The following is an 11609-nucleotide window of genomic DNA, read 5'->3' as shown; positions in this document are numbered from 1 at the left end:
AAAGCAGCTTGTATAATGCCAAAGACTAAAAGGGGAAGCATACGTAAACACACCTATAGTTTACCATAACTACATACACGCTGAGCCCGTGTACCGATACTCCGGTACGTGTAAAACCAGTCACACACCAGACAGATCAATATTCTGGTGGCGACGAATGCTGAAAAGAGAGAAAAGAAACTACATATTAACCCGGAAGTAAACATGTTTCATTTGACCTCTTTTGGTGGCGCTGCAGTCGGGGGCGATAGACAGCACCTTATTGAAGGTGTGCACAGTCTGTGGTAGCTTGACTTATTTGCAGAGGTGTATTGAACAAGAAATTGAAATTGATGTCATTTGGTGGAACATCAAATGGCGGGTAAGTGTGGTAGCAGCTCTGACCTTTGTATCACTATGTAATGTCCCAACGCTCGCCTTTTCCCCGATTCTCAGTTAAATGAACGCCTAATGGCGGAGTAACTAATGTTAGCTTGTGTGCTGTTACTTGTTCACTTTAGCACTAGTCAGCAAATGTATCGTTTCTAACTACGCAAGGTTGCAGCCCTTGGCAGTAATATTCCTTGCATACAGTATTAAGATTTACAGTGGTGCCGTTTAAAGGTCAAGATAATCCGATTGCTAGCTAGCTAACAGTTAACGTTAGCTGTTTTTAGCCAAAGAAGTATCAATATGTGTTGTAGCTAGGTAGCTTGCGAGAGTAGCTAGGCTAACTTAAGCTAAACGTTATTGCCAATCAGCGCCGATTGTTACACTCTGCTCTATTATACATTTCAGATAGTTCAAAACGTTACTAATTTTGTATTACACAAGTTTGCTGTCTTCACTTTTCAACGTTAACTTGAACAATAACTTAACGTTTGCTAACCTGTCACCAGCTTTATCACTCCAGATAGCTAACATACAGGCAGATAGACGACGAATAGGTTCATATGCTGCATTCCTAATGTCAATTTACGTTGAATATGAAACACTTGGTCACAACATGTTTGTGTTCTAAGTTATCGTTGTAAAGAGATAGTTTCCCATTTTGGAGGGGGCGTTACTTATGACATACACCTGTCTCTTCTCGTCTCTTAATAGTCGCCGCAGTAAGTGGGACCAGCCGGGGCCAGGCTCTATGGGGGAAGCCGAGGCGGCGCCAACGGGGGCTCTGGATGCGGCCGCCGCCGTAGCCGCCAAGATAAACGCCATGCTTGTGGCTAAGGGCAAACTCAAGCCCTCTCAGATCGGTGGACCTGGGCCCGTGGATAAGGTAAGAGCGCAGTGGGTGGTATCATGTAGTAGTACATCTCTGGCACTGCTGTGATGTACTCCAGAATCGGTATATCATGCGCTAAAACGTAATAGAAGAGAAATAAAAGACAGCTGATTCAAGCTGTGGACGTAATTTGATCCAAGTACATTCTGATCTTTAATTCATTGTATATGGAAAAGAGTAAAGGAAACATTTACATGTGTTCTGTTGCTGTTTGGTTGTTTGTGGGTGTATGAGTGTGTCTGATGGGTGTGTAGCCATCCTTTCCCATGCTCTCACCCGTGCTAACACCTCCTCTGTGTTTGACTCCTCCCTGTTGCCCAGGGTTCAGCTGGTAAGCCTCAGCAGCCAGTGAAAGCCAAGGACGACCTGGTGGTGGCTGAGGTGGAGATTAATGATGTGCCTCTCACCTGCCGCAATCTTCTGACCAGAGGACAGACACAAGACGAGGTCAGCGCTTTAACTCAGTCCTGTTAATAAGAAATCACTCTTACCACATCAGGTGATGCTCTGTGATGATGTGTGCACATCTCAAGAACTAGACCTTTGTGTAATTCCCCTCTTGTTACCCACAGATCAGTAAAGTTAGTGGTGCTGCCGTGTCCACGAGGGGGCGCTACATGACAGTAGAAGAGAAGAACAAGGCATTGCCAAGGTGAGTGTGTTGCCAGGTGGATTAGGTTCGGCGACTGTCAAAAGGGTGAGGTACATATTAGCCCCGTTTACACTGTGGGCATTCAAGCCCAGGAACTTTGACTAGAGTTCCTGATGAATTTACACTATGGACCATCTAACCAACAACAAAACTTGCAACCATAAAGACACTGTACAACTTTGCAATGGACAAACAAACAAAACGGAGCAAACCGCTAGCACAGATACACAAACAATGGAATATTACACTGCTTTCTTACTTATTATAGCCATACTTACACCCTGACCGTTGAGCTGGGCTAGGTCTAGGAGTTCCTGGTTAAGCCCTGTTTAAGCCTAACTCAGTACAGTGTAAACACTCCCGGGGCCAGGAACTAAGTTCCAGCAAGGTGTGGTTGGCCCAAATGTAAATGGGGCTATTGGCTCAGGTAGTTTGGTTCATCAGGTTTTGGACAGGGAGCCAGTTTAGGTGTATGGCAGTGTTTGGGATTTGGTTTACATCCTCAGCTCTTGGTGTTGCTTGTGCTTGTGCTGCGTGTGCTTGTTGGTTTGTGTTTCCTCCTGCATCTGAATCAGCGGGCAGTAATTGTGTGTTGTGTGGTGTTACTGTTATGAGTCATAAGCTTGAGGCTGAAAACCGCTACTTCAAAGTGAAATGCAAAAGTTGAATAATGCCTTTAGTGTAATTTGTTTCTTGCTTTCTGCAGTGAACGTCCACTTTACCTTCATGTCCAGGGCCAAACCAGGGATATAGTGGATCGTAAGTATATGTTTTCATTTTCATCAACCCACCGACCGGTAATGTGCAATACGGAAACACTAAGTTCTCTGCACAGATTAACCCTTTGTGTGTGTGTGTATGTGTGTGCAGGAGCTGTGAATAAGATAAAGGAGATCATCACCAACGGTGTGGTGAAGGCCGCCACCAGCTCAAATGCTGCGGCGGTCACCGTCTACCAGCAGCCCCCTCCCCCAGCAATGCCCCCCATGGGCCACAAACCACACTACCAGTCAGGGGTGAGACTCCACACACCCCCACTATCAAACCAAGGCCGTCAACGCAGCCTGGCTATTAACCAGACCAACCAACACATGCTCAGAAGACACAAGCGCAGTGTACTGTGTGAACAGGGTTTCCACGGTCTTAGAAATTCTGGAAAAGTTATGGAATTTCCATTTACCAGGCCTGAAAATGTCATGACTTTTGACTGTTTAGGAAAAAGGTCTAATGGAATTAATGATTTCTTCTTTAGATACTGTTTTGTTATGCAACGTGATAGTTTCCATTTGAATTGACATAGTCTAAACTAGCCTGATGAGAAAAGGAATGGAATTATTCATTCAATAATTAGGCCCAACCTGTGGAGTAAAGTGCACAACTTAGGGCCAATGATTTTCCGTAAAAAAAAAAATGCATTTTCCGTTTCACATTTTGGTGAATTCCGTTTCAGCTCATTTTGTTCACCCTGAGGTAGATTGATGGCCTAAAATTTGTGAATAATATGTGCCACAAGTGACCCAAACCTTCTAAGATTGTTGTTTGCCAGCCATCAACAGAAGACTAAAACATTTTTTTTTTTAATGCGATTGGGAAGACGAGCGAGTGGATGTGACCGGCTGTAGCGGAGGTGTGTGCGTCAACCGTTGAACAGGGGGGCGTGGCCGGAGCAGAGTTCAGCGCAGACGTGACATTTTCTCAGTGGTTTTGTTCTTTAATTAATGTTTGTTCATCGTTGCAATCGTTTTTGTGTTTATTTGAAAGAAATACAGCCTTGCAGGCCAAAATACAGGGGAATTTGGGCGATTTTTATGCACAAAATGATGTTTCCGTCTGAAAGTTGCAATTCCGTTTCAAAGGGTACATTCCGCGAATTCAGTCCTTTTTCCGTTATCGCGGAAAAGCATTGGCCCTAACAACTTGGTGTACTTGTAGGTAGTGAAAGGTCATGGAAATGTCATTAAGGCCCTTGGAAAGTCATGTTAAAGTTTTGAAATGTGTCAGTGAAAATGGCTGGGAACCCTGTGTGAATATAATTATAGGAAATGTTTGTGATATGACCGTACATAATACATTTCCATGTCATGATCGGTATCATCATAGCATCACTCATCCTCTCTCTCTCAGATGCACCAGCACTATGTCCAGGACAAGCTGTTTGTGGGCCTGGAGCACGCCATCCACGGTTTCAACGTGAAGGAGAAGGTGGAGGGCCCATGCTGCTCCTTCCTCCAGCACATCCAGTCGGAGACGGGCGCCAAGGTCTTCCTCAGGGGCAAGGGCTCTGGCTGCCTGGAGCCTGCCTCTGGGAGAGAGGCCTTTGAACCGATGTACATCTACATAAGGTTAGCGTGACTGCAGAACTTATATGCATCTTCTTAACATTAGAATGAGTACATCACCCATTATCATCTACATAAGATCAGTACATGGCCCAAAAATCCAATTCAATCTTCTAATGGTTGGTTTGACTACTAAACCATTTACTCCTAGCCTGGATGCCAGACGAATTTAGCCACGCCCACAGATTTTTTGGTCGGGAAGTTCGGTCTGGTGTCGCTCCGTTGGGGAGAAATTATCTCCTCACAAAAATCTGTGAGGAGATAGATAGACCAATCAAATTGTCAGGGCGGGCTTTATATGATGATGGACAGATGATCAACCCTAACGTAATCAACCACGTCACCAAAGAGCTTTTGGGGCTGAATTTGTTTTCAACAAACATGGCTGCCGTTGGAGAGCTGAAATGTGGAAATTCGAGTCTGTTTTAGAAGACATTGACAGCACATTCATTTTGAAAGAGGAACAGAGAAACACGATCAAGGCATTTGTCGATCGAAAAGATGTTTTTGCCGTCCTTCCTACGGGATCCGGTAAAAGTTTAATGTATCAGCTGGCCCCATGGTCTACGTTATGGTCATACTACGTTGCTCTGATTGGTTCTAGATATATCCAATTGAGAGGCATTTTTTTCCCTGGTTCGGTTGAAACACGCCCCATAATCACAGTCCAACGGAGCGGTATCAGACTCATATTCTGACTAGAATTATGAGTATGACATCGTCAGGCTAATTTACTCCCATATAAGGTCATGAATACATAACCTATGTGTGTCCACCAGGTGGTCAGTATGAGTATAGCACTCGTGTTCCTGTGCGTAAGGTTTGTGTCTCCACCAGGTGTCAGTATGAGTAGAGTAATCGTGTACCTATGTAAGGTTTGCATGAGTACTGATTCCATGTCATTTCAGTATCAGTATCCATGCATGCTCTTAGCACTGTTTGCTGGCCTGCTGAAATGTGTGTCTTCTCTCTAGTCACCCTAAACCTGAGGGCCTTGCAGCAGCCAAGACTCTGTGTGAAAACCTCCTACAGACAGTGAGTAACTCTACAGTATAGACATATACACGCTGCTTGAATGATTACTTAAAGTAAAGTAATCATTCAGACGCGGGCACATTTGAAAATAATCGCCATAGAGTGCATTCATGAAACTGCTGATCAATAGCAACAACAACAAAAGACAAAAGTGTAGAGATCAGGAAATAGATACACATGCTAACAAGGGGTCATCAAACGGAGAGAGAATACAGGGCAATTACGCTTAAAATGGGCGCAATGCTATTACGTCTTCTCCTCAGTTCTGTGTCTCCACCAGATTTTCCAGTCTCATGTGGTTGGACAGAAATAGTGTGAACACCATGTGCGCATTTTCGTTAGTGGAAGCAAAATGGCATAGTATGGCAGCACTAGCCCCAGGGTTGGCACAGAAAGGAGTCCACTTCTGTATTCTCTGTTTTAGCCATCACGAGGGGTTATTTCCCTGACCATCTTCCCGCTACCTCTTCCTCTTCCTCTTAGGTGCATGCAGAGTACTCTCGCTTCCTCAGTCAGATGACTGCCATGGTGCCCACTCAAGGTAACCCGCTCAGCTCTCCCTCCATTTGGCTATAGACACCAGTTACATGCTGCAGGTGTTTCTGCAGCCGTCAAACCACAATGTCATTATACTATACAGTTTAACAGGCTTGTGTCCTAGTCCGTCTGAATCTAACGTCTCTGGCTGTTTTCTGACAGGCTTCCTCCAGCCCCCCCCAGTGAACGGCCTCCCGCCCCAGCCCCCCTACGGCCCCCCCACGGGGTACCAGCCGCCTGTCTACCCCATGCCCATGCCCCCTCCTCAGCCCATCCCTCCACCCTACGTTGTGCCCCCTCAGATGCCCCCTGGGCAGCCCCCTGCCCCAATCCCACCCCCCAGTGCCCATTATCCCATCAACCCCGCGCCGCCCGTCATGCCCCAGGTGAGTAGGAGTAGGCTGTTGGAGAGAGATTATTCTAACCTATGTCGCCTTGACTTTTACTTATAGACACATTTGATAGGCACACATTTCTGTACTGAGATGATTGGACGTGCAACATCACTACATTGTATATGATACCACAGTATTTATGAAGTACACAATTTATCCTTGTTTTAGTCCTTGTTTACCTGTATGTATTGCTGTGTTCTGGCAGTCATATAATATATATATATATATTGTCTGAATCTCTTCTTATCTCCACCCTCAATCTCTCTCTCTCTCTCTCTCTCTCACACACAGACGCTGTCCCAGGCTCCTTTCCACCCTGTGGCTCCAGTTCTTCCTAAAGTCCCTCCCCCCACGTCCATGCACAACCCCCCCCAGAAGCGGCGCTTCACTGAGGAGGTCCCTGACGAGCGCGACAGCGGCCTGCTGGGATACCAGGTGATCGCCCGCTCCAACAGCCTCTCACACTATCTGTCACTCTTTCTCTGCAAACAGGCCTCGCTGGCTGATGAGGTGTGGGCAGTGATTTCGATTTCGAGACCCTCTTTAATGCATTACATCAGTAGTACTGACATTTTTTCTGTCACCATCAGAGACTGGACATTCCATGTCAAGTCAAACCCCCCTGTAAAAGTGGCTGTAACTTGTTAAATAATTCCCCCATGGCTCTAATATTTGGTATTTCTCCATCCTATGGATTCATCAAATGAACGAAGCAAAAGTGAACCAAATATAACAAGGTGGGGGAGTTTAAAAAAAAAGCAAAAACACCTTGGTGAATTGACATGGAATGGCCCAAATGTTCCTTGTCTAAGGGAAGGTATAACTGTCAGGTACTCCCCACTATTTCTGACTGGGCAGACCAGGAGATGTCATGTGTTTGTGCACCCTGGTGCTGTGAACCTTCTCCAGGCCTTTCTTTTCAGAAAGTAGTTTTATTTCAGCCTATGATGGATGCTTCAGCCACAGTTAAACTGCAGCCTCCACATTTTTATATATATATATATATATATATATATAATATACACACACACACACTACTACTCCTATCTATATATGTATATATAATGTGGATTACCTTTTACCTACCTAATTGCTTTTCAGTTAGTCAGATTTAGGAGAGGGTGGAGTGTGATCCGTGCAGATGTTAGCTGTGTGTATCGCATCCATAAAGCACAGTGGACTGTGGGGTGGACCCGGCCTGGATTTGGCCCTAATTTGGCCCGTGTCTACCGGCTCCATCCCAGAGGTCTCCTCCTTAGGTCAGCAATGGCAGGACATCCAGGGAAGGGTGTGTGCTAATGCCATTTGTGTTTTTCTGCTCATAGCATGGACCCATTCATATGACTAATTTAGGTGCAGGCTTCTCTATGGGCAACCCCGAGTCTTCAGGACCCCCGCCTTCTAGTTCCTCTGGGCCTCCTAAGGAAAGGGACTGGTAAGTGCTGCTCAGAACCACAAATCCTGCACTGTAAAATGTAGGCAATTTTGGGTTCCTATAGTAGGTGCTCTCTAGCCATTTGCCTTGCAAAATATGTACATTTTATTTCCGATGTTATGATTTCCTAATGAAGCAGTAAAAATAAATAAATAAATAGTTGTTAAAAAAATGCATAATGAAATAATGAATCGCTGTCTTGTTTCACCTCTGTTCTACCCTCCAGTCGGCAGCTAATGCCACCGCCACCCATGCCAGTGAACGGAGGAGTGCGGCCGCCCAAACTGGAGGAGAGAAGGTCACTAGCCGGCACCCAGGGTAAGGACCGTACCCCCACCCCCATCCCCCACAGCAGCTAACTCTGGGCCAGGGTTAGCTGAGCTCAGATCTGCGTTAGCTCCTCTTCAGACCTGGCAGATGCCTCACTGCCACGCCCTCCACAATCACATCCTCCTTCCGGTCCCGTCCCACATAGCTGCGCACCGTTGCATGAATCTGGCCCTGCTCTGGTGTTTGTTGCCGTTTGGTAGAGGACTCCCCTGCTCTTATCCAGACAGTAGCTGACTTGGAAGTGGCGGTGCGGGGCTTGAACCACTCTGACAAAGTCAGTTGCTGTCTCGATATGGCCTTTTCTACCACATACAACTTGACCTCTGCATGCAGAGACTTGTATACCCTGATAGAAGTGGGACTCCACTGAGCTGGCGCCTAATCTGTTCAAGATTGAGCCGTTCTCTTGTCATGAGGCTATTTGGAATGGAAATGTTACCTCAATGATTACCAGGAGGGGAGAAAAAAAAAACTGTCTGGATTTCCAACAGAGCAGTGTAGCAGACATCACCCTACTGTTTGCCTAAAGACTGACCCTACCCCAATTATTCTCCGTCTAGTCCTCTCTCCGTTGGCTGGTGCCAGCAGCCAGCCGTCCCCCTCTGATGATGTCATCAGAACGGCGGCGAGCCTGTGCAGGAGTGGTCCGCCCGCACTAACGCACCTCTCTCCTCTGTTTTGTGTTCTCTCTCTTTCTCTCTGTGTTCTTCTCTCTCTTCCATGTCTCTCTGGGGGGATGCCGGATGCTGCTGGTGTACATTGGGTGGGGGGTTGGTTCATGGACCTCAATCACTCTATTCCACTTCCTGATTGGATTGCCTGAACTTTTGCCTCCTCCTGCTGACCAATGGCGACCAACCCCTGCCTGCACCTCTGCTCCCCCCTGCCCACCCACCCCCCAACACCAAACATCTGTGCGACAAAATCCCAATTAATGCTTTTTGATTAACTTTGTCTCTCTCTGTTCACCTACCTAATGGAAAATCATCTATTCTTTTATGAGTATGCCTGCTTGTTTTGTTTTTCTTGTGTTCTCTTTCTCTCTTGTTTGTTCTTTTTTCCTTTTTCTCTCGGTCTTGTCATCCCCCTCCCCCCACAGAACAATCTGTGAAGCGTCTGAAGACGGGACTGGTGGCGTACACCGGAGACTCGTCTGATGAAGAGGAGGACCACTCAACCCCTAAATCGGCCGGGGCAGGTAACTCGGCCATGATCTCCTCATCCTCTTCCTCCTCCTCCTCCTCAGGGTGGACTCTGGGGGTGTACCGAACCCCCCCTCCCCAACCACCACGACCCAAAACACAGGCGCCGCAGTCCATGCCATTTTGGATGGCCCCTTAAGACAAAGAACACCCCCTGCCCCCCTGTCCTTGCACCCCCATTTGCCCTCCACAGGACCATCTGTCATTCTCACACACACACACACTCACACTCACACACACACTCTCTCAACCCCATTCTGTAAAAAAGCCCTGACACACACGTACACACACCTCTCCATTTAGCCGAGCTTGATGACCATTTTCATGTGTGGAGGGCTTGCCTCATCTTCGGACTGCGATCAGGAAATGGGACTCTTCAGCGGGAGGATAGAGACTTTTGGAGGTAGACACGGATGCTATTTCATGAATTAGCTGGTCCTCCCCCAGGACGTGGGTGAGCACACAGACTTGGAGGCAACAAACGCTTGCCAACTTAACTGGAAGGTGACCTTGGCTTACTCGAAGACTGTTTTTTGAGTTGAAGTGCTAGATCGAAATAAACAGTGAATCATTGTTTATAATTGTATCGATGTTTTTGCAGTTTTTTTTGTCTCCCATGTTGATTATCAAAACCTTGGTAACTGTAGCCTTGACCATGTATTTGATATAGTCCAGAAGGACAAATTACACTGTTGGTGAAGCAAAGGCACCATACTCATTTCTAGTTTCAAAACAAAACTGCCCTGCTAGTCTGTGTCCGTGGCCAGTAGACCAGTACAAAGGTACCAGGAAAAAATATCATGCATCAGTCTTCTGTATCACTATGATGGTAATATTAAAGAATGGCACTGCTTTAGTAAAACTTCACCACATATCAGTCAGCGTTCCAGTGGATAATAAACCATGTTAGACGTAAATGAATGGTGAGTTCCAGTCTATTATTTATTATGACCGGTCCACCAGTGATTACATGTTTCTTTACATGGACATGCCGGTAAGGCGTAAGCAGTAAGCCTAATGGAGACGAAAGTACAGAAACCCTTCAGGGAGCTTTTTTGAAATGCTGTAAATGTTTTTTTCTCATTCATTTTTTTATTTCCATATCAAAGACATAACTAAACATATCAGGAGAAATGGTGTAAATGTTGAGTATTCTTTTAAGGCAATAAATAACTTAAACTTGCTTTGAAATAAGCCTCAAAATCTCTTGATCGGTAAGTGTAAGGGCCTAATGACTGCAGGTGTGTTGATGGTATGGAATTATGGTACTGCTCCTTTAAATGTGACGTTTGTCCCTAATAACATATATAGGGTTATCTATATATGTTTATGTTTGTCCCTGGCTCGATTGATGCACGTAATAGAAGATGAATTATATGAACCAGATCTATGCGAGATATGGTAACATCGAACAGATGGTAACAAGTTCACAGCACATTGAAATCTCATTATCGTGAGTAGTTTAATGTTTGGATTGCGTTTTCAACCTAAGACTAGCCAACAATAACCGTTGACGCCTGAACCGCGCTGGAAATGTGTTGTCATGACGTCCTTTTCTCGGTCTCTGGAGCTTACGGTTACGTCACTTTCGCCCAAACATTCAGGGTGCTGACGTCAGAATCTAAACAGTTTAGAAAGACAGTTCACTTAGTGCATTTTTAGAGACATGTATATGTATTATTTGCTGTATTATTCTTGCCATCTTGAGGTAATATTGTATTACAGAACACTGTAGAGTTTCAGATTTGCCTTTAAGATTTATAAACATATTGGTCTGTGTGGTCTCTTCACTCAATATGATGTCAGTATATCTTGTAAGTGCAGCAGGACTTGCCATACTGCTCTGCCTCTGCCAAGGTGAGTGAGGTTATTTTTTGCTTGATTAAAGATTACTTTAGTCTGCTCTACCACTGACAAAATGTACTTTTCTGGCTTTATATGGTATGTGTGCGTGTGTTTTTTTAATGTAGTATCTGCTCAGGCATCCTCAGTGCTGTTGTCAGCTGCGCCAGGAAAAGACCTGGTTGGGGGAGAAACACTCATTTTAACCTGCAGGGTAGTCACAGATGACTCTCACCTCCAGTTGGCTTATGAAATCTGGAAGGGTGACATCACAGTGTCCACTACACTCCAGATCCAGGCAAAGACCCACAGTCTTCTTATAGGCAAAGTCTCCACAGAACATTCTGGAAGATACAAGTGTGTTGTAACTCTACCACAGGGTGAGCAGAGGGAAAGTGTGGAGGTACAAGTGACTGTGGAAGGTAAGAACATGATCAAAAATCACTTCTGATCATGATACAAACAATTCATTTTAGATCAAAATCCTTTGATTGGGTGAACCTAATGGCAGCTTACTCTGGAAAGCATCTGTACTGATCAATGCCAGATCCAGTCATCCAGACCAATCTAGGTTTCCCTCA

At 45.5% G+C, this 11609-nt stretch overlaps 1 protein-coding gene across 4 annotated transcripts; it reads left to right on the top strand.

Annotated features, from left to right (window-relative positions):
- Positions 1 to 202: 202 nt before the first annotated feature.
- On the top strand, positions 203 to 9772 carry khdc4 (KH domain containing 4, pre-mRNA splicing factor). 4 transcript variants are annotated; one of them, XM_031577037.2, is made up of 14 exons: positions 203 to 361; positions 1084 to 1255; positions 1583 to 1708; positions 1834 to 1913; positions 2620 to 2672; positions 2784 to 2929; positions 4038 to 4255; positions 5227 to 5287; positions 5771 to 5828; positions 5987 to 6210; positions 6511 to 6729; positions 7545 to 7654; positions 7881 to 7972; positions 9084 to 9772. In XM_031577037.2, exons 1-14 carry the CDS (start codon positions 333 to 335, stop codon positions 9323 to 9325), a joined length of 1830 nt encoding a protein of 609 aa, XP_031432897.1. In that variant the 5' UTR covers positions 203 to 332; the 3' UTR covers positions 9326 to 9772. The 4 variants fall into 4 exon arrangements, 3 of the variants coding, with proteins under 3 accessions (XP_031432897.1, XP_031432898.1, XP_031432899.1); XR_006152663.1 differs by having other exon boundaries at positions 205 to 361; positions 7573 to 7654; positions 9084 to 9102; XM_031577038.2 differs by having other exon boundaries at positions 205 to 361; positions 6511 to 6654.
- Positions 9773 to 11609: the final 1837 nt, after the last annotated feature.

Source organism: Clupea harengus, chromosome 11 (genome assembly GCF_900700415.2).
Source record: "Clupea harengus chromosome 11, Ch_v2.0.2, whole genome shotgun sequence".
Classification (NCBI taxonomy): Eukaryota; Metazoa; Chordata; class Actinopteri; order Clupeiformes; family Clupeidae; genus Clupea; species Clupea harengus.
Note: the sequence above shows the minus strand (reverse complement) of the source record. Positions and strands in the feature narration are given on the sequence as shown.

Bases quoted from the DNA above. Each gene is read 5' to 3' on its own strand.
- khdc4 (XM_031577037.2), top strand. From the start codon at position 333: ATGTCATTTGGTGGAACATCAAATGGCGG. The intron at 2,673-2,783 runs GTAAGTATATGT...ATGTGTGTGCAG, and splicing joins AACCAGGGATATAGTGGATC to GAGCTGTGAATAAGATAAAG. The intron at 7,655-7,880 runs GTAAGTGCTGCT...TCTACCCTCCAG, and splicing joins CCTCCTAAGGAAAGGGACTG to TCGGCAGCTAATGCCACCGC.